Source organism: Solanum verrucosum, unplaced genomic scaffold, assembly GCF_900185275.1.
Source record: "Solanum verrucosum unplaced genomic scaffold, falcon-dt-bn FXZP01000214.1, whole genome shotgun sequence".
Lineage (NCBI taxonomy): Eukaryota > Viridiplantae > Streptophyta > Magnoliopsida > Solanales > Solanaceae > Solanum > Solanum verrucosum.
This window is the reverse complement of record NW_026020059.1, coordinates 3,221,907-3,245,449: the sequence shown is the minus strand read 5'-3', so window position 1 is coordinate 3,245,449 and position 23,543 is coordinate 3,221,907. Positions and strand designations below refer to the sequence as shown.

Below are 23,543 nucleotides of genomic sequence, written 5' to 3'. Positions count from 1 at the left end.
CACGATGTACCATATTAACAAATTGCAAGCCTATCTAAAACAATAATTTGCATACAGTATTGAGGAAAATCCATAAACTCTTAAATAAGAGAGGGACAAGGACATTATGTTGGGAGAGATGGAGCACTTCGAGAGATGGCGAGATTTTGGGTATTGCAAGTCTATAAAGGTTAACGAGCTTAAGGGTTTTATTCGTAGGAAGAGCAAGGAAAGAGCAACTGGGTCCAACGAGATTCTAGTGGAGTTCTGACATACACAAGGCAGGCTTGGACTGGCTGATTGATTTGTTCATTGTCATTTTTAAGACAAAACAAAGATGCCTAATTCCTAAAGAATGGAGGAGTATGATGATTACGTTGTTCAAGAACAAGGGCAAAATAAAAAATTGCAACAACTAAGGGTATCAAGTTACTGAGCCATATTATGATAGTATGGGAGATGGTAGTGGAGCTGAGGGTAAGAGGGGGTCTATTTCCAAGAACCAATTAAGATTCATGTCGGGGTGAGCTACAACATAAGTCATCCACCTTGTGAGGAAATTGGTGAGGCAATATAGGGAGAGGAATAGGGAATTACATATAGTGTCCATCAACCTAGAGAAGGCTTATGACAAAGTCCCAAGGAGGCTCTTCGAAGTACTTGGAGGCTAAAGGTGTACTTGTGGCCTATACTCTGGTGATTGAGGACATGTACAATAGAGCTGTTAGGATAGTAATAGGTTTATACAATCCTACTTAGAATAAGAATAGGAATAGTATATAGTATCCTACTTAGAAAATGATTGTATTGTAGTGTCCTAGGTGTCTATTGTAGTGTCATTAAATAGGGTCTCTCTGTAATAATGTAGAGACAACAATTCAATAATATTCTTTTCCTATATTTCTCACATGGTATCAGCGTCTCTATGATCTTGGTAGAAAATCAAAGAGCTTCTACTACCAGCGGGTGGCTATTACCATATATGTTGCCCATCTGGCGAATGATTATGTTAGCAAAAGTTGGGTCATAGTACATCTTTCATGTGGCTATTTTCTCATATCTAATTTGTGTAGTACTGTGCCATCATTCGGGTGACTACTTTCTCATATCTAATTTGCTTCGCACCTTGCCATCTTTTCGATGACTACTTTTTCATATTTAATTTGTGTAGCACTGTGCCATCCTTCCAGTGACTACTTTTTTTTTTTTTTGCATATCTTATTTGTGTAGCACCATGCATCTCTCCGAACTACTTTTCATATTTAAAGTATCGTGAATTTTTCGAACTACTTTCTCATATCTGAGATGCATAGCACCATGTGTCTTTTTGATGACTCCTCAGATTTGATTTGCATAGTTTCATTCATCTTTCTGGCGACTCCTCAAAACTGATTTGCGTAGGGTTGTGCCATCATTCTGATCTACCCATATAGTTTCTCTTTTTCAGTAGGGTTGTGCCATCATTCCTACCCTACCCATATTATTTCTCTTTTTCAATAGGATCGTGCAGTCAATCCGACCTTTCCTATATAATTTCTATTTTCTAGTTGGGTCGTGCCACCATTTTGACCCTACTCATATAATATTATTTGTTAGATTGTGACCACTTTTAGCCATCAAATCCAATACTCTGGCATATGAGCATGTTCTGGCTAGTTTTTCGGTGACTTTCTTGTTTAATATCGACTCGTCTATTGGTTCCAACATGATCCATATACTTTATACTAAATTTTAAGCACTTTCCGGCGGCCGTTGCATTGTGAAGAAATCTATATGGAGCAACCACCTAATTTTGTTGCTCAAAGGGAGTTCAGTAGCCTTGTATGTCGATTGTGTAAGTCACTCTATGGTCGAAAACAGTCATTGCAAGCTTGGTTAGGGAAGTTCAACACTGTAATTTTATCACTATGTGTTTTATCGACATTATACATCAAATTCAGTATTTCATTATGCATCAAATCCAGTATTTCATGAGAAAACTAAGCACATTGAGATTGACTGTCAATTTTGTGAAGTCCAGTGATCAACTTGCAAATATCTCACCAAGCTCCTCATGTCCTCGTATTAATTATATTTGTAACAAGCTAGATACATATGATTTATATGCACTAGCTTAAGGGGGAGTGTTAGAATAGCAATAGGTATATACAATCCTACTTGTACTAGGAATAGGAATAGTACATAGTATCCTACTTAGAAAAGGATTGTATTGTAGTGTCCTAGCTGGAAAAGTGTCTATTGTAGTGTCTATAAATAAGGTCTCTCTGTAATAATGTGGAGACAACAATTCAATAATATTATTTTCCTATATTTCTCACAGTGGGAGGAGACTCAAAGCACTTCCGATCATGAATCCACCAGGGATATCTCTTAGCACATTTCTTTTTGCATTGGTTGTGGATGAACTGACGCGACATATCCAAGGTGAGGTTTCATGGTGTATGTTATTTGCAAATGATATAGTACTAATTGATGAGACTTACCGCAAAGTTAACGATAGGCTGGAGATTGGAGGCAATCTCTTAAGTCCAAAGGGTTTAGGTAGAGCAAGACCAAGACTAGATACTTAAGAGTGTAAGTTCAGTGACGCTACACATAAAGGTGTGGAAGTGAAGCTTGATGCGTAGGTCATCCCAAGAGAGGATGTTTCAAGTATCTAGGGTCTTCAATTCTAAGTAATAGGGAGATCGACAACTATGTCACACATCATATTGGTGTGGGAGGGGTGAAATGGGTGAAATGAGGCTCATCTCCAGAGTCTTGTGTAATAAGGTACCACCAAAACTCAAAGGGTAAGTTATATATTATATAGAGTGGCGGTTAGATTGACTATGTTGTTTGGACGGAGTGTTGGCCGATCAAGAAATCATATGTTCAGAAAATGGAAGTTGTGGAGATGAGAATGTTGAGGTAGATAAAAGGATAAGAAATAAAGATATCCGGAACAAAGTAGTAGTGGCCTCCACAGTATATAAGATGAGAAACCCGATACTGAGATGGTTTGGGCATGTGAAGAGGAAGAGTGTAGATGCCTCAGAAAGGAGGTGGAAAGTTGGCAATGGCGGGCATCAAGAGAGGTAGAGACAAATCAAAGAAGTATTGGAAGAGGTGCTTAGACAAGACATGGTGCATCTTGAGCGTACCAAGGACATGACCTTTAATAGGAGGGTTTGGAGGTTGCGGATTAAGGTAGAAGGTTAGTAGTTGGCAGTTGAGTGTTCTCTCGCTTTTCTGCGGGATGGACCTTCTTTCTTGACAGTGGTATTAGCACTATTCTCATAATATCTTGATCTTTGGTCTGGATTATCACCTGTTTTTTCGTGCTTCCGTCATCGCATTATTTTGTTGGCTTTACTATTCTTTCTATTGTATGTTGTGTATTGCTCCTATTTCACATTATTTCGTTGTTGTTACTACTCATTTTTCTATAATCTCTTTTCAACCTGCTTGGAAATGCTTTATTTTAAGTTAAGTGTCTATTCAAAACAACATCTTTGTCTATACGAGGTAGAGGTAAGGTCCGCATACACTCTATCCTCCTATACCCAACTTGTGAGATTACACTGGGTATGTGAAAAATCCTAATTAACTTTTTTTTTATATAGAAAAATAACTTTTACTGACAACGGAAAGAAAATCTCTTGTATATAAGTGGTATACCAAAAAGAAAGGACTACAAAGAAATATGATTCTCTAGGAAAGACACCTTGTCATTTACACAAAGCTGAACCTCATTAGTACACTCAAAGAAAAGAAGGGTATTCCTCAAAAATATACAAAATCATTTTGCGTCCCTTCAAAAGCGCTCTCTTTTTCTCTTCCTTTATTGCCCACATGCTTGTGGAACATCACAACTTCTTTTTATGCCGATGGTGTGCGGGATATTGCACACACTTCAATTATTTTGTTAGGTATACGTAGGTTGTTAACTCCAACCTCCCCACATAACTATTAAAATTCAACTTTTATCAAAGATTAAAGATAATTGGAGTAAATCCAAATCAATATCTACTTCAAACTGAATAGATTAGACTAAAAGATATAATTAGATCCAATCCAAATTTTGGCTTGACTACTCTGCTTGTTTAATACAAGTCTAATTTAACCTTCATCGAAGTTCACTACCCAACAAGCTCCGGCTCGAAAGCAAGAAGCAAGGGTGCAGCAGCAGCGCAATAAACTTTCTTTCTAAACCTTAACTTTCACTAATAGAATAGTGAAATTAGAATAGGCTTTAAGTTCCCAAACAAACCTTTAAAGTCTCTTTGGTTCATGGACAAAGTTATACGGTGTTTATAATGTAGGGATTGTAGTACAAAGATTAATAACCACTTAGGGGTCATTCGATATGATGTATAAGGAAAATAATCATGGTATATAATTTGGTATAACTTTCTCTCTCTGTTAATACTTTTTGGAGGTGGCCAGCATAGCATTAAGATATGATGTATAAGGAAAATAATCATGGTATATAATTTGGTATAACTTTCTCTCTTCTCTGTTAATACTTTTTGGAGGTGGCCAGCATAGCCCTTAATGATGAGGAATACAAGTTACCCGTTTCAAAAAAAAAAAAAAAATTGGTATAACTTTATCCAATGTTTGATCGTCATTTGAATCATGTATAATTTAATACATCAATTGGTACTTTATACAACCAACAACATGGAATAACTAATCTATGTATAACTTATAGATGAATAATATAGCAAAAGGACAAAACTACCTTTATCTTTTTCCTAGAAACCAGTGAAGGTCAAACATTCAAGGGTATAATTGTAAACTCATTAAAATTTACCATTCTCAAAAAAAAAATCTTAAACTCATTACCTTTTAGTTTAAAAATTACATAAATATTTTAAATGATATCTCATATCATAATTTAGTGCAATGAACCAAACACCCAACAACAAATAATCTTTGTATTGCTAATCCTTGTACAACTAATCCATTTATAACTTCTCTTCAAACCAAACGCCCCTTAGTGCATATGATTTTTCGTAGACACTTGATTCATTGAGTTAAAAAGGATGTCCAGTGCATAACGCAGAAGTTTAAAATGCTATCCTTTTAAAGTAGATAAAAAGTAAAAGGACGAAACAAATTTAATTGGTCTTTTAAGTTCTATATCCTCATAAAGCTAATCCTCATATAAGTCATCTCGTATTGAATTCGGTATATATAAAATAAAATTAAAAAGGGTTGGCTCAATTATTAAGGAACTTGTGTCTTAAATCACAAGTTTGGGCTTTGTGCTAAGCGAACTAATTCCAATATTTAAGAGGAGAAAAGCAGAGGGGAGAGTGTGATCTTGTGGTCACAAAGTAGATTGAGAGCCATAAGGTCTCATGTTCAAATCCAAGCGGAGACAAAAATATTAGGTGATTTCTTCTTTGTCCAAGCCTTGGTGGAAGAGTTACCTGTTAACCGATACATGTGCAGGTAAAGAACTAGTTGTGGCATGCGCAAGTTGGCTCAGACACCGCAGTCATGAAAAAAGGAGGGTAGAGGAAGGACCCGAGTTTCAAAAGGTGCGGTTGGCCCAAAGAGTTGGCTCCAAAAATGAGTTTCTCAATCAAAAAAATGTCAGAATTGCAGTAGAATTATAACAGAAACAAAGCACCAACCAAACACAATACAAACTGCCAAATTGTATGTGACATTATTTTTCTGATCCCAATAACCAAATAATCCCTTAATGCATGAACTCTTTCAACACTGAAAATGGCATAATTACTCAAGAGGCACACAACAGAAACTCCATATTCCAGCTGTCAAATAAGCAAGAACAGCTGGAGATGTTAACACCTAAGCTAAGACAAATTTATGCCTTCAAATTCAAACAACGCCAAGCTCATTGTCAAGATAATAAACATGATCTTGCATTAACAGCTGAACCAATGACATTTATTTTTGGTTCATATCGACCTGAATCTCATAATTGTGCGGTAGGCAAGAAATATCAAGAGAATGTGTAATGTGCACTGGGTTGTATGCAATTGACCTGATTCTTGCTAATTCTTGTTTGAAAGATCTCTTTCCAAACATCTACGGCCTGGATCTACAGCAAGAGAAAACAGTAGAAGGAGCATGGTCGACACAGGGATGGAACTTCCGATTCAGAGGAAAGCTGAATGATTGGGAAGTGGATACAGTAGTTGAATTGTTCAGAACCCTAGAAGAATTCAACAGCACAAAGGAAGGTCCTGATAGACTTTGGTGGAAATGGACAGTAGAGGATGCTTCAGAGTTAGTTCAGCTTATAAGCTTCTCAATAGAGACCTTCAACAGATAGACAACTGGCCTTGGAAGAACATATGGAAAGTTAAAATATCCTATATAGCAACTGGTTGTTAGGCTGGGAAGAGGTGTTGACACACGACAACTTTAGCAAGAGAAGTTGCAACCTTGGCTCAAAGTGCTACATGTGTGGTAGATAAACTGAGACAGTCAGCCATCTATTCCTAAATTATAGGATCACAGACATGCAATGGAAGATCTTCATTAGGCTCAGAGGTATTGTTTGGGCAATGCCAAGAAAGATTACTGGGGTCTTGGGGTCTTGCTAAGCTGGGAAGAAGCAGGTAGAGGATTGACAAACAGAGATAGATGGAGAATTGTCCCAGCTTGCATTTGGTTGACAATCTGGAAAGAGAGAAATTCCAAATGTTTTTGAAGACGTTAGCAGTTCAGTTCAGAGGACTAAGTTGAACTGCTTTAGACTATTCTGTTTTTGGGTTAATCAGAGATACATAGAAGATACTGCTTCAATGATAGACACCCTTATTTTTTTGTTAGGCTGATGAAGTAGTTTGATCTTCTTTTTCACTTGTAAATATGGTTTCAGCACAACCTAGGTGCTATATTGATAAATATATACAAATTGTTATCTTCTCAAAAAAAAAAAAGAATACAATTAACCTAGGTATACCACCAATGCAGGGAAACTGAGAGAGGTAGATGGTGCCTAACCTACAGCTTCACTTACAAGAAGTGAGAACTTTCAAACTCATTACCACCAATGCAGGGGAACTGAGAAAGTAGATGGTGCCTAACCTCCAGCTTCACTTGCATGAAGTGAGAACTTTCAAACTCATTTCAACATTATTTTGCAGCCCAATCTTCTATCATTGGAGTAAAAATGCCAATTTCCACTAGTTACAAATCAAACAAAAACAACTAAAATAAAAAAATTTATAGCCATTGTGTCCGGGCCAACTACACGCACTTCAACTAATTCCACGGAAACCTGTCACCTCCCACCAACAACAGGTACCCATATTATTATGACTTTATGAAAATTATTTTGTGCGATCGAAAGATCTCATAGGATCTGAAGATGTTTGAATAGTATATTTATTAGAGTCACCAAAACCACCTCCCCCCATTATTGTTAACGCAATATGTACGGCTTGTGCAAAAAATTCACTATATATTCATAATTATTGGAAAACTTTGTCAACCAAGGCTAGGACAGACAGGAAGAAATCAGCCAATGATTTTTCTTAGTTGGGCTTTGAACCTGAGCCGTCGAGGTTCTCAACTCATTTCATTGACCACTAGACCACATCCTTGGGTGCCAAAAACAACCAGAACATATAGATGACTTAACACAATTTAAAGTGATGGACCATACACAACATTCATATCAAAGAAAGAGCCACCAAACATAAAAAAGACGAACCTGTTTTCACTCCTGAAATTAACAATCTTTGACCTTGTTGCAGCATTTGGAAGTGGGATCATTTCACTCTTAGTGATAGCATACACAGTATGACCACAAATAGCACCAATCTGCCTCCTTTTAGTGATAAGCAGCATATAATAAGGCCCCAGAAATTTGATGAACCCTAACATATAGCATAGGGAAAACTGAAATCAGAAAAATGAGCCTCTTGCATCAGAAAAGTTACACTCAAGAATCCACATACCGACAATGCCGTAACAGGTAGTGACAAATTTCAGACCTCCTGTAGACCTGTTCCCCTCATGTATCCTTCTCAACAAATCAGAGCACTCACGCTCAGTATAGGTAGTTGAATCTTCACGCATGTGAAGCTCAGAAGGCTCCGTCCTGTCAATTTTCAACACTCTCCAGTATGTTCTACTCTTGTCCCTTCCTATCATGTAAAACTTCTGTGACAGTTTTTTACCAACAAAGAAAAGTATGTCAATTGAGAAAACTTAATGAGAGAAAAGGGAAATAATACAAAACATAGAGGCCAGTACTCCTCCAAAAGCAAAGTTGAAATGAAACAAGAGAACTAGAGGACACTGCAGCAATGGACCCCAACCATACTATACACACACAAGGTGCCATTGTTCGATAATACTCAATGCTTTTGATCATAGAAAGCAATGGCAACTACTTTCTGCCAGATACACCCGAATACATCTTTATCGAACTGTGCACCAGTATAACGTGATTTATCTTGTCAAATAAATATTGGAGATTTAACATGATTATTAAATCTAGCATTTCAAATTAGCAAATGAACTCCACATAATTTCCAGCTTAATAACATATCCTATGAATCAATACTAATTACCATCATCAAATATAAAGCAATTTTGCACTCCATAAACTGAATATTATTATCCCAGAGGCAGGTTAAAAATATCATAAGATCTTGATCCAATTCGCCAAATCAAGTGATCAATCAACCTTCTTTTAGCTTGACCATAAGGCTACTGAGATTCGAACTAATGAAATGAAGAAGAAAATGCAATCTCTTCACCACTGAGAGCTGTCAACTTTTGAACCATCTTTCACTACTAGAAACATAGTTTTAACTGCCCCAAAATCCCTCTGATCCTCATCTACATAGTTCACTTTCTTAATTATGCCTAAAATAAAAGGGATGCATTATTACCGACAGAGTTTGATACAGCCTGAATTTCTGCATAAACCCTTCTTGAATTGGTGAAGGCTGAGCAGGAGATGAAAAGAGGTCTTGTTCCTGTTGATGTTGTTGTTTCTTCATATCACACGCTGCCATTAATAACTAAACTGATAGCCCCCAATATGATACAATCAACACCCGAGCCCCTGGCTCGGGAACCAACTATTCCAGCATTCAAATCCCAAAAAGAAGGAAAACCCAAATCCAATTATCGAACAATACATACACTCATACCAACAAACTTCACCACACACTTGAGTTGCTCCAAATATAGCATTTCTTTTTTGTCTTCTCACAATAATTAACCCACAAACAAAATACCCAATTCTTCTTTCAGCTTTAGCAACCAAAAAAACTCAATCTTGGAACCCTAAATTGCGTTTAAATCTCAAATTAAGGTATGATCATGGATCAAAAACGAAAAGGGTCAAATCTTGATGAAACAAAGAAAGAAAAAAAAGGGGTTGTAGAGCAAGTTAAATGCAACAACAAGGAAAGAAGAGGAGAAGAAGAAGGGGAAAAGGGGAAATGTGGGATGTTCCAGAAAAGCTGAAAATCAACAGAGAGAGAAAATTGGAGAGCTTGAGACCTATATCTGTCTCTGATGGCGATTATATGATAAAAAAATAATGATGATGAAGTTGTGTATTTTTTCTGAATTTTTTTAATTTTTTTTTGTTTATCATTGACATAAAAGAGTATTAATATTTAAATTTAATATAGATCTAGCAATACCCGAATTGATGGAAACCACAATTATTTTTGAGGGTAGGAGCACGTATCACCATATTGTGGACCATAAAAATATTAGAAAATTAACTCTACATTTTTTTATATATACACCTAGTCCATGTGAATTATTGCTATTTTAAGAATATAAAGTAAAGGTTAGTTTTCACTATTATTTTTAAACTATTCTCCTAATTTATGTAAAATACTTTTTTGAAAAATCTCATTTTTAAAAAGGTATATATAAGAAGAAAAGAGTTTTAATAATTATTTTGGACTTTGAAAAAAATATTTATTTTAAATAATTATTAAAAAAATCTTAATAATTCACTTAATATAAACCAAAAGGAGTAGTCCTTAGTTTTTTTTTTCTCTCCAAAATGCCTACTGTTGTTGAAGGAGATAAACATTCAAAGGATTCTATAGCATCATTTATTATTTCACTTTAAAATGTCCCTCTCAACACTTGATGAAGTAATAGAAAAGTAGATATATAGATAATCTAAGCTTAAATACGCTCAACTATATTGCAACTTTTTAAGATATATATACAAAAATCTTTGTGATCAAAAGAAAAGGAACATATTCCAATTATCTCCATTTTAATGGCATAGTAGTATTTTTAGATAGCATCAATGGTAAATTTTGCATAAAACAAGGGAAGAAGGTAAAAAATATCCTTCAATTTTGATTTAATATCCTCTATTAAATTATGCGGCTAATCATACCATCTATACCGCTCCATAAGTTTGTAACGTTTAAAATAACAAGTTTATGTTCGAAAAGTCGATTTATCGTATTTTACGTCAATCTTCATTGAGATGTTGGAAGAATAATGGAAATTAGGTGGTTATACCAAATAATAAACTATATAAAGTCACTAGAAATTCTTAAACAGAAGTTAGAGGCCAAGGTATGCCTTGAAACAAAAATCTTAAAGACATAATTATTAAAAGAAAGTTTTGACATGATCTTATTTATGTACTGATTTGGAGGAGTATATCTCCCAATATATAGAGTTAGAGAACCTATTACATATCAAATCGAAGGACTACGAGTCTAGTTTCCAACACATAAAATCATTCATCAATCCGACATCGGAGTAAAGAGATATGACCATTTTAGCGCACACTGTTCGGGCAAACTGTGTCATGGATAGGGATTGGGTTTGGCTGCCTTTTAAAGGTGTTTTTAACTTAAAAAGATAACGTTTACATTTTCTCAAAGGAAAAACGTTCAACAACCATTGAAGAGAGCTACATGACCTTTGAGGTAAGAAAACACCCCCTTCTAGCTTGATTCTTCCTTGGCTCGTGTTCGGAGAAAAGTTCTCCTCATCTCATTCTTCATTTTATGTTATTTCTTATATTTTTCATTGTGGTTGAAGGAATTTCGTGTGTAATCTAGTTTTTAAGTTAAGTATATGGTTGAGCTACTTTGAGGTAAGGTTCTACACCTACTTTGCTTAGAATCTCATGGCTTTAAGTTGGAAATCAATTCCTACTATCTAGGCTTTGTTTTGGTGCATTTTCATAAAGTTGCAGAGTTGGGATGGTGTTGGACCCTTGAGGTAGATTGTTTTGCTCAACAAATAGAATCGTTTTTACTAAAGTAGACTTTCTCCAATCACATCCCTCATGTTTTTTCATTCTTGGCTTTGGACAACCTAGTTGTTGTCTTGTTGTGAGTTGTTTTGATGTGTGTATATTGACGGTATTAAAGTTATGCAGGGATGGGAGATTGGTGCACCACTCTTAGGTGTTGTGAACGGAGGTTATCGATTAAATAGTGTGAAGTGTGCATTGTTATATTACCTTGGGAGCTCGCCGCTCTTATGAGATGTTGATAGACTCGTATTGTTGTTATTAGCTGCCGGTTATTTTGAGATTGTGATTTTGTTTATTGAGTTATAATGCCTTTTCAATTGGTTATGGCTCATTTTTACGTCTTAGTTGATTCTCACATTACTGCATTATTTTTTGTTTGCCAAGTTCTCAGAGGAACCTTTGGGGATTCAATTGAAACATGTTAAGGTTGTACTTTCTCTTCTGACATGATTTTGATGGCCAAAGTTTTGGCATTAGGTGTCAGTTGCACCCCTCGAGTTTGAGGCGTGAAAACTTAGTATTGAAGTAGTGTCGTATCCTAAGGAGTCTACAAGTCATGTCCAGTAGAGTCTTGTTTATAAATGTGTTGTGCACCACATTCTATATGCATGAAGCTACAAACATCGTACAAGAAAGTTACCTTTATTTTGCTCAAAGCATGCTATAGAGCTGAGTCATAAAGGTCGAGTTATTTGGACTACGATTATTATTGAGCTTGTACTATAGCTGCACTTCATAATGACATAGATATCTCGTATATTTAAACCATTACACAGAACATGGGTGGGCTCTGACATCAGCAATATACAGCTGAGAGGATCAAAAGAGAGTCTCAAAATAAGAATAGGTCACATGGTTTCAAACACACTTAGGGTGGTCCTATCATTGGTATTCAAAGAGACCACCCAGTTACCGACCACAACAATCCCAAGTACCAAGTTAGATCGTCAGGTTTGGGTAAAATCTCACGAGTGTCGTGCTCGTAAGAGTATCGTCGCCTAGAGCAGCCAAGATCAATTGTGATATTTGTGGTAGATTATATATTGAGAGATGTTGTCAAGACTTTGTAACATGTTATTCTTATGACCAAAAGGGTCATATACAGAGATATTGTCCATTCAGGGGTAAGCAGGGTTCAAGACAAAGGGTCGAATCAACAGTATGGTCATGTGCTTTACTACTTCTACAAAGAGAGGGCCATAGTCTTCCTCGAATAAAGGTAGTCAAATAGGGAGCATCTAGTTATGGAATTGTCCAGAATCGTACATATGCATTAACAGGAATACTTAGCATTTGTTGTCACTCTATTTGTCTTGATGGATCAAGGCTCCACATTATCGTATGTTACTCAATTTATTGTTGTGACGTTTTCTATAGTACAAAAGTAATTGCAATGACCGTTTGTTATATCTACCCTAGTTGGTGACTATATTATTGCCAAAAGGGTTTACTAAGGTTGTATAGTAGAGATTGTTCGTCGTCAGACCTTTGCTGACCTAATAGAGCTAGAGATGCTGTTTTTTTATATTATTATGGGTATGAATTGAGTAGCATCCTGCTATACCAATGTCGACAATCGAGCAAAGATTATTAAATTCCACTTTCCAGGAAAGGTGGTTCAAGAGTTGAAGGGTAATACATTGACACTAAAGGTTAGGTTTATTTCATATCTTTGGGTGAGGAAACTAATTGCTAAAGGCTACACTTATCACATTGTTAGGATTCATGATGTTGACCTAGAACCGGTGACCTTACAGTCTATTCCAGTGGTTAATAAACTTACAGATATCTTTCTAGATGAGCTCCATGGTATTTCCCTAGAATTGGAGATTAATCATGTTATTGACACATTACATGATATCCAACCAATATAAATTTCCATGTATAGAATGGCACCAACAAAATTGAAAGAGCAACTAAAGGACTTTTTAGATAAGGACTTCGTCAGGCTGAGTGTGTCGTCGTGGGATACACACCGGTGTTGTTTCTATGAAAGAAAGACGATTCATTACACATGTGAAATAGACTATTCGGACCATGATTTAGAGTTGGTTGCAGTTATTCATGCCTTGAAGATTTTGAGGCATTACTTGTATGGTGTATATGTTGATATCTTCACAGATCATACGAATCTATGATATATTTTAAGAAAGACAAAGTTAAATCTACGACAACACTAATGGCTCGAGTGGCTAAAAGATTATGATGTGGACATTTTGTACCATCCAAGAAAGGTGGATGCAGTAGATGATGCCCTCAGTCGTAAGTCTATAAGCAACTTATCATATCTAGGAGTGGAGAAACGGGATATAGCCCGAGAGCTTTCTTAGTTAGCCAACTTGGGGGGTAGATTGTTAGATTCTGATGATGGAGTTACAGTTTATGACATAGTTGTTTCATCCTTAGTTGCAAAGGTGAAATCATGACAACATGAGAATCCCAGCTTCAAACAGTTCAGGGGAAATAATCAATATAATGAAAAATGGTGTCCTTAGATATATACATTAGTTGTATTTCAAGATGTAGCAGGTCTTCGATGATAGATTATGAAGGAGGCATAGTATTTTCGATATTCTATTCAACCAGATTCCACAAAGATGTATCATGGCATTTAAGAGATTTATTGGTGGTATGGAATGAAGAAAGATATTATTAAATTTGTAGCACAGTGTTCTAACTCTTAGTAGGTGAATGTAGAGAATCAAAAACCCAATGGGATGACTCAAGCGATACTCATTCTATCATGAAAGTGAGAGACAATAAATATGAACTTTACTATAGGTTTGCCTTACTCCCAATGGAAGTTTGATTCTATTTGGGTGATAGTCTGAAGGCTGACAAAATTAGCCCATCTTTTACAAGTCAAGACCACATTTTCTGCTGAAGATTATGCATGGCCATATATTAGAGAGACTTTATGGTGTACCTGTATTGATTACTTAAGATAGAAGTGTCACGACCCGAGTCTACACCCTGGACATAATCGGCACTCGAGAACCATTGTTGATCCCCAAGCGAACCATTATCCTAGCTGACTACAAATGAAAGACTAACTCAATACAAAGCTTTAATTCAAAAGATTAACTCTGAATAAAAATAGAATATTCAACTCACCATAAAATAGGCAACTTAAGCCTTTAAAACATTTAACAAAATAAATTAACAGACTTCTGAAACTCTACTGTCTATCTATGAAGCCTCTAACTGACGAAGATGGAAGTCGGGACAAGACTCACGACATCCTAACAACTGATATAACTGAAAGTACAAGTGGAACCCTCCGAAAGCAAGGAGGCTCACCATAGCTAACTCGAACTTCATGTGGTATCAATGAAGCTCATATTGATGACCCTAAATAATTGTATCTGCATCATGAAATGATGCAGGCAAAATGGCTCAATATGTGGAATGTACGAGCATGTAAGGGGAATTCTAAAGCATAAACATAGGCATGAACTTGATAAAAATGAAACATACTTACCTCTTCTGAACTCACTCAACTCAAGAATAAGATACTTAACTCAAATATATGATACTCAACTCAAAGGTACTCAACTCAAGATATTCAACTCATGATACTCAAGGATAAAACAATAGTAAAAGATGCAATATATATGAAAATCTTTTAAAACAGTAAATAGCAACTCAATGTATTGAAGAATACAATAATAACTCAGTTTGTATACATAAAAATACAATATAACTCTATGGGAGTTTCTCTAACCGACAACCATCACTATGAGCTATGTGATGATACAACGTCTCGCCCACACTGCTAGAACTGTCCTATACTTTGCCGGGGTATAGAACCTCTCAACTAAGTGGATCTACTAGTCTATGCTAAAAAATATTAAGGAATCATTTAAAAAGTATAACCCTTTCTACCCACATTGGCTACATGGTTTATGGAGACTTGAGTTATCTGAACTCGTCCCCATATCGGTGCTCAATACTACTCCCAAAAATATACTCAGCTCATATGTTTAAAAACATAACTCTTCCCCTGGTTTGAGATAATTGCTAAAACTACCCTCTTAAAAGAGGTAACTACTCTTGAAATAACTTTTGAACTCATAACTCATTTAGAAATCTCAGTTCCTCTTTTATGAATGTAAAAATTGATGCCTCTTGGAATACATATTCCCTTTATACTCATACTTGAAAACTCTTTCTAAAAAACATTTCAAAATCATATTATAATATGATCATTGATGACTCAGGAAGTCATACTGCATAAACATTGATAGTATATCTAATACCATACTGCTCATACATTGATGACATACTCGATTGTCATACTAATCATGCTTTAGAAACTCTTTTCTCAAAACTCATCTTTACTTCTCAAAACATAGTTTAAGAACTCAATTGTTGGCTTTAAAAAGCTTTTCAAAATTTATATCTCAAATCATAGGGTTCATGCGGAATTATGGACATGAATAACTCAACTCAAGAATGTTAATGATACCTCTCATCTCAAGACTGCTCGATTCATAGGGTTCATGCGGAATTATGGTCATGAACTACTCAAATCAAGGACCTTCATGGGTAACATGTAGTAGCCCCATGATTAGGAATAAAATCCCAAAACGATTAGGAACTCAATACTCAAGCCTTAGAACTTGAAGATACTACTCCTCTCAAAGATACTCAATTGATGGAGTTCATGCGGAATTTATGGGTAGAACGATCGACTCAAGAAGGGTCTAAATAACAATATGGAACTCAAGTATATGACTCTTCTCATTCTCATACTTACTTCTTCAAAACTTAGCTCAAATCGACAGTTGATCTCAAAGGATTCACAATTGAACTCAAAGACTGTCTTCAACTCTACTATTAACTCTTTCTTGAATTTGAATTATGAATTCAAGAGTTATGATTCATGATATGAAGGATCTTAATAACAATATAGCAATTCTAGAATTAGGAATAGAACTTTTAAAAGAAACATGAACTCAAGAACTCAAAATCAACTTATCTCAACAATACTCAAATCTAGGGGTAGAATCCTAGATTTCTCTTTTTCTGATTTAAAAGTAGATGTAGGGCGTGAGGACGAACTAGTCCAAAACTATGATAGTCTTACATACCTGGAAGAATACGGTTCTTGAAGAATCTTGAAGAAGAACTTGATTAAGCCTTGAAACCCTAGCTTGAAGGTAAACGATCAAGAAAACCCTTCTTGAGATTCTTGAATTAGTTTCTTGAAACCTCTACGGCCAAGATTTATTATTTTCATTAGTGATTCATAATTGTATGGAAGAACTTGAGTTAAAAAAGAATGGAATTCTTGGAGAAAAACATACCTTGAAGAAGAATCATGAAAAAGATTGAAAGAATCTTGAATGGAGTCTTCTACTTTGATTTTTCCTTAGGGTTTTGCCCTAGGGTTTGAGAGAGAAAAGAATGATGGACTAAAAGATGAAAATCTGATTGTTTTGAGCCTTTTATTAGTCAAGAAATTTGTTTAGGGCTTTCTTGGAGGTAAAAAAACAAAAACGACCCTTTTTAATGTTTTCCCATCGGCTAATTCGTATTAGCACTGTATCAAGTTACTAAAATAGTCATAACTTTTTACTCAGAAATTGAATTGATACGAAATTGGTGGCGTTGGAAAGTAGATTCAAATATCTTTAATTTGATAGGTTATGACTCATGTAACTCTTTATATTCTAAGAGATATGGTCGTTTGAAGTTGACCCAAGTGAAATCTTACATCAAAACTTGATCAATAAGGAAACTTCATGAACATTTATCAAGAACTCATCAAGAAATTAAATTGCTCAATATTTATGGATAGATTCGCAAAAGAAACTCATGATTGGCGTGTAGGTGAACGTACCCAACACAATGGAAGCTTACATACCTCTTAGGGATCAAACCCATGGCGAAAATCCGCAACAACTCTCAAGAATCTTGACGAACGTCTTGATTCTTTCCTCTTTTATATTTTTTTTCTCTTCTTGAACTCTCAACTAAAACCCTAGGCATATATTAGGATTATAAAACTGAACCTAATCAGATTAGACCCCTAAAACCTTACTAAAAACGAATTAAATCTGATTTGGTAAGGAAAAGACCAAAATACCCCTCATTATTTTCGGGTAACTTTCCTTAACTGGACAGCTTAATTTCAAAAGGGCAATTCTCACTCATCCGAACTTGAAACTTAGCAAACTCGGTGGCGTTAGAAAGAGATAATTCGAAGACCTTTCATTTGATATCTTATGGGCCACATAACTCATCATGTAATTAGAGTTATAGTTATTTTAAGTTGACCCAAAACTTAGAAGAACCTAGGAATGACTTGAATGAATTCTCTTTAATTCTTTTTGGAACTCAAGGTGCTATATCTAGTGACCTTAACACTCAAGAATTTTTAAATTCCTCGGTAAAATCCTACTCACAACAAATGATGGTTCGAGTCTTAGTTCAAAAAAATTCTGGGGTGTTACAAGAGGTGCACAGTTTACACCACATTTTTAGAGATCTTTCTATAAAGGGTCTAGGAACACAAGTCAATTTTAGTACCACATTTCACCCTCAGACTGATGGTTTAAGCTTTTTATGGCCTATATACTGTCGTTATATGATGTGTATCCTAATCATATTGAGTTGGCTATCACAACATGATATAGTGTCTATTAGTAGGACTTTATTCTTGACTTAGCAGCCTAGAAAAACATGTTAAGATTGTGTTTTAGTCGCTTGTGATCACTTGCTATTGTTGTGATGTTTTTATCATCTAGTTGTCGCCTATGAGCTTGTTTTAGCCTCAATAGACACTAACACTACATGGTTCTTTCGCATACTGATTGATTGATATATTATGTCTATGGATTGAGTAGACAGTACCTACATGACAACACTTATATTGTACCATGGAGCCTATGATTGACGTTGATTCATGGCACATTCAAAAATATCAGATCATATAAAATGAAAGGAATGTTTCCAAATGGTAAATACTTATTTCAAATGAATGTTTCTGCTATTTTTCCATGAGAAGGTGTATATCATGATTTAATAAGTTTGGAGACTTTGACTCTTTTAGACCTATGTTGAATTGATTATGTCTTTGTGTTGTATGTATAGTGATGCATACATCATCATTCATCATATCATTGACCATGAGAATATGAGAATCTGAGAAACTGGAGAAGTACTATTTTGAGAAAGAAAATGAGACATCTTACTTTTATCTTGACCACTAGCTAGGTGGCAAGTTGATGAGATATAGAGATTATGAGATTGGTATATGAACTACGAGTCCTCCATGGGTCCTTGTCTGAAAGCTAAAGCTCGGCAAGGTGTATACGATAGGTTGTGCGACAACCTTGGTTCCATCACATCATTCCATCATTGCATTGCATTGACCAGCTTTGTTTGTTGTGTAATTAGCCTATTGATATGAGAAATTATTTCTAACCTTACGTGTTTACTTTACTTGCGCCATTCTTATATAGACTGTTAACACCAATGTTAGAATCAGACTTTTCTGAATGCAGGTGAAAATGTTTCATTATTTCGTAAGTTTGATTAATTACTTTATACTCAGTCATCCAAGCCTACTGAGTACATATGGATTGTACTCACTCTTACTTATGTAACCTCTTATTGCAGCCCTTAGCATTTGTGGAAATTGAGATGACTGAATTTGATCGTGCATTGTTTGAGCTTCGAAGTTGTGGTGAGATCCTCATTTGGGTCATCATTCAAGGTTCATCTTTCATTTATGTCGTTATGTATATTTCAAAGACAAGTGTTGAATTTTAAAATTCAAATATTGTATTAGAATGGTCTTTAATGGTTATGATATCAGGTTTTGGAATCTTTGTTGTATCACACTTTTTCTTCTTTTATGGCCCGACTTCATTCTAGAAGTCCCATATATGTATTTACTTTTTTTTTCCACAACATTTGAGATGATTCATGAGTTAGATTCTTCGGCTTACACACCGGGTTGGGTTTGAGGTGTGTGTCATCATGACCTCGATTTTTGGATCGTGACATTTATTGTAAGACTCTACATCATCTTCTTCTCAAATTCATAATTTTTTCTACTTTTTTATCTTCCTCAACTTTCTTCTTCATCCCTACAAACACAAATTAAGAATATACTTAAATGAATTTGTTAGTTACTATATGATTTTGTTGGTCTTGAATTTATTCAATTTGATTTCAAAGATTAGTCAAATTGATTCTCAAGAAAGTAAAAATTAAAAAAAATGTATAATTTAAAAAATTAAATGAAACATTCTTACCCATAGATTCTTTACAACTTTTCCAACCATGATTCTAACCGTGAAAGAAATCATATGATGTGGTGATTAATATTTTCTTTCTCATTCTTATGTATGCTAAGGTGGTGGAGAAGTGTAAGAATGATATTGAAATGAAAATTTTCTTGATACAAAATATGAATTTATGTAGGGAAAGTAAAGGAATATCATAAGGTGTCATAAGCTTACAAATTAAAATTTTGAGGGTCATGAAGATTAAAAAAATAAAAAAGAGCTATGAATAATATTAATAGGATAAATTGAAGGGGTGAGAGTTATTAATATTTAAGATATATAATAGTGGGAGGTGAAAAGTTGAGTAATTAAATGTAAAGACCTCTAGAGACATTAAAAATAAAATAAATAATTAAATGAAAAAAAAATGGTTAAAAAAGATAAATATAAATGAAGACCATAGAGAAGTGTCAAATAAATATCCTTATGATTTCCCCTAAATTTTCTACTTTTTCTTAAAGGAGCGCAAAATATATAATAATTTTTTTTCTTACTCCCGAAAGGAAAACTAATCATTTTTTTCTAGAAGGAAAAGACTTTTGAGTTCTATAAACTATTCTTCCTCACATAATAATACAATAGCATTTATAATGTAGTCAATAAAGGTTTTTTTAAGGGGGGAGGGGGGGGGGGGGTTATATTTTCTCAATATTTTTATACTCTTTTTATATTGATATTCTTATATGTGGGTCAATTTACCAAATCATATTAAAACATTATGCCACGTTTAATATATTTTTCTTTGTTATTTAATTTATTACAGTTCAATGTTTGCTTTGTTAGCTTTTGCATGACGCCTTGTTTATTTAGTTCTATCAAAATCTTCAAGAATCAACTATACATTTTAAAAAATTAAAATCTTCTTATTACATATAAAATGCTTTTTTTTTATATTTATGATTTAAGATTTCTTTCCTATTTTATTTGATTGTGAGTACTGAGTTGTTGATCACTTTTCATCATATTTTCCCCTTCCTTTCTTTTTTTATGTTGATGAACCATCTGAAGAATAGTTTATATTTATATTTTTCAATTACTTATATGCACATCCTAGTGGCATGGAGTGTTTTGCTTTCTGTTGCCTACTTTTAAATAAACTTCAAATGGATTTTTAAAAGTTAATAGTTTACTCTTCAAAATTATGTTGCTTTTTCTAATTGATATAACTTTCTCATTCTCATCTTTTTCTTTAACAAATTCAAGTTTTCAGTGATTTTTAGGTTGTAAATAAATATTAATATTCTAATTTTGGATCTATCGAAGATAATATCTTTATTTTTTAAGATAATAATAAAATTTACGTACACAATACTACACATTATCTTCTCCAGGCTCAGGGGCGGAGCCACGTAGGCTCCAGGGTGTCCAATTGGACACCCTTCGTCGAAATTTTTTACTATACATACACGTAAAGTTTTGATTGTATACTGGTATATATAGAATTTGAACACCCTAAAATAACAAAGTAAGGCGTAGTTGAGTTGGCAATAACCGTCGCGAACCGTGTTTCATTTTTCTGTAATTATATTTTGACTTCTTGAATTTAATTAAGTAAATAAATAGTGTAAATTTAATGTAAATGTTCAGTAGTTTGGTGGTTAGCAGTGTTATGATTGGCTTCAGGGACCCAAGTTTGAATCTTACCTCCACTAACTATTTTTTTTTCCAATTAAAGTTGAATTATTTCCTAAAATTTTAATACATTTTCCTTGTGGAATAAGATTTCCTTAAATTTAATACTTTTTCCTTGTGGACTTTTTTCAATTAAAATTGAATTATTTCCTTAAATTTTAATACCTTTAAGATTTTCTTAAATTTTAATACTTTTTCCTTGTGGAATACTGTTTTCTTTCTCTATGAGACTCATTTACCCAAATTATATCACAATATTATTAATAATAGAATCTTAATAATTCTCTCTCTATTTTTTCTTCTCTTTTTCTTGTTTTATAACAAAAATAACCAACTTAATATTTTAGTTTCAAGTTTCAATGGACATGAGGAATTATTACAATAGAGTACGAAAAAAAAGTTCGACTTCTCTAAGTCAACCAAATAAAGATTCAACGGTAGATCAATAATATATTTAAATTATGCTTTCAATAGTAGTTTATTTTGTCTTTATGTTAGTTTTGAATTATACACTTGTAATTCTATTAAAAATATTCTTATATTTAATTAAATATTGCTCAACTTGATTATTTGTTTTGATAATTGAAATCGTCATTTTTAAAAAAAAAAAATTACTATTAAATATTTGAATACCCTTAATGAATTTTTTGGCTACGCCACTGTCAGGCTCCACTAACTATCAAATCAACCTTGCTATTTTATAATGATTTTTTGCTACTCCAATTGAGTAGTTGTCACTTGTCAATAGGAGAACTTAAACCCATGACTCATCAATAATTCCTAACTCTTTTTAAAAAAAAAATATATTATGATTTTCCTTGACAATTCATATTTGGTTTGGTTCAAATCTTTAAGTACACCTGTGTTTATCTTAACTATTCAAATAAATATTATGCAATAAAATTGATACTCACTCCATTTTAATTTATTTATCTTATTTTATTGTGTTATATTTTTTTGAAAAAAAAGATAATTGTCAAAACATATTTGATCAATTCTTATCATATCTAAACTACTAGGAGTGTTAAAAACACACGTTTGAAAAACACATCTAATCTAAACGTTAGACTGGGCCTTGAATTTTCATCCATGTGGCTTCTTCACATGGTAATTGAAGTGGTAATTTTTTATTTTTAAAAGAGAGGGTGTAATATATACATTTCAAATAGTTTAAGTGTGAAATTAAATGAAAATGAATATTTTAAGTGTTTTTTGACACTTAACTCTTAAAAAAAATGATTTTTTCTCTTCTTTTTTTTTATACAATTATTTTATTCTACTTTTCTTGTTGTATGTGTAAGACCACATAATTTAAGAGCATTAGTACAAATCTTTAATTTGAAATTAGAAGCTGAAAGTTTTTTTTAAATTTTTTTAATATTAAAATCAAACAAATAAATTGAAATTGAGGAAATAATACCAAACGTAAGTATCAACTATAAGTATCAACAGCAGTACAACTCTTCAATCATATAATTAATTGAAAGTCTTTTAAAAACAATTGACTTTTGAAATTTAGCTTCTTTTTTTTTTTTTTTATAGTTTTTCATTTTATATTTGATATTTGTTTTGCGGTTTGATTAATTTGATTCGCATCGAGAAGTTCTACTTGAAAATTAAACACTTTCTACCAAAGAAAATCTTATTTTCATCGTTCAAATTCAAAATGTCTAATTAATGATGGGAGGATATTTATAGTTACCACTCCTCTCAAATTTTAGTAATAATTGATTTACTTACTTAGTAAAAAATTTCACTCCATATAGGCCACTTGCTTTGGGATTCAATAATTTGGTTCGTAGTGAAAAATCCTACCTTGAGGGTTAAACGCTTATTATCAAAGATAATTTCATTTTCACAATTCAAATTTATGATTTCTAATTAAGGATAAAAAATATTTATTAATTACCATCAAACACAAATATTGATGGTAACATAGCATATTGTTTTTGTAAACTTTAGCATCGTTGGTTTTGTGGAATCAACATAAGTAAAGTACCCTCCAAATAATGGAAAAATAAATGAAAAAGAGTCAAATATACCTTTAAAGTAAGTTGAGCATATATAACTTTAGTAGTAATAATTTAATATTTTTATTTAATATGCACAAATTAAACTCTCTTTTTTTCTACTAGTATTTTATGTTACCACCAAAGGCAAACACCAATTTGAAAGTTTGAATATTAATAGTTTAGCATAAGGGTGTTGTTACATTTTTTTATTATACTAATATGTAAATAATATATTGATGTACTCTTCAACTTCTTGAGTATTTTTTTTTATATATATAATCGATTCACATATTCCCTACTTGTATCCTTAATTAAGGATGAGATGCTTTCCATCAATTTTTTTTTGGACTATGGGTCAAAGTAGTACTATAAAGAGAGGAG

The 23,543-nt window shown here is 33.6% G+C and overlaps 2 protein-coding genes across 2 annotated transcripts in view; one reads left to right on the top strand and one right to left on the bottom strand.

Moving 5' to 3' along the window:
* The window catches only part of LOC125823289 (phosphoinositide phosphatase SAC3-like), a 39,297-nt gene extending 29,785 nt beyond the window's left edge, over positions 1–9,512 (bottom strand). Inside the window, exons 1-3 of the mRNA XM_049502680.1 lie at positions 8,853–9,512; positions 7,911–8,115; positions 7,664–7,829 (exon numbers count right to left, since the gene is read on the bottom strand). Coding sequence (XP_049358637.1) covers positions 7,664–7,829; positions 7,911–8,115; positions 8,853–8,978 — 497 coding nt within the window. The 5' untranslated portion in view covers positions 8,979–9,512. The remainder of the gene's footprint in view (positions 1–7,663; positions 7,830–7,910; positions 8,116–8,852) is intronic.
* LOC125823308 (26S proteasome regulatory subunit RPN13) overlaps positions 1–23,543 on the top strand; it is a 406,586-nt gene that overhangs the window by 82,901 nt on the left and 300,142 nt on the right. The window lies entirely within an intron of this gene.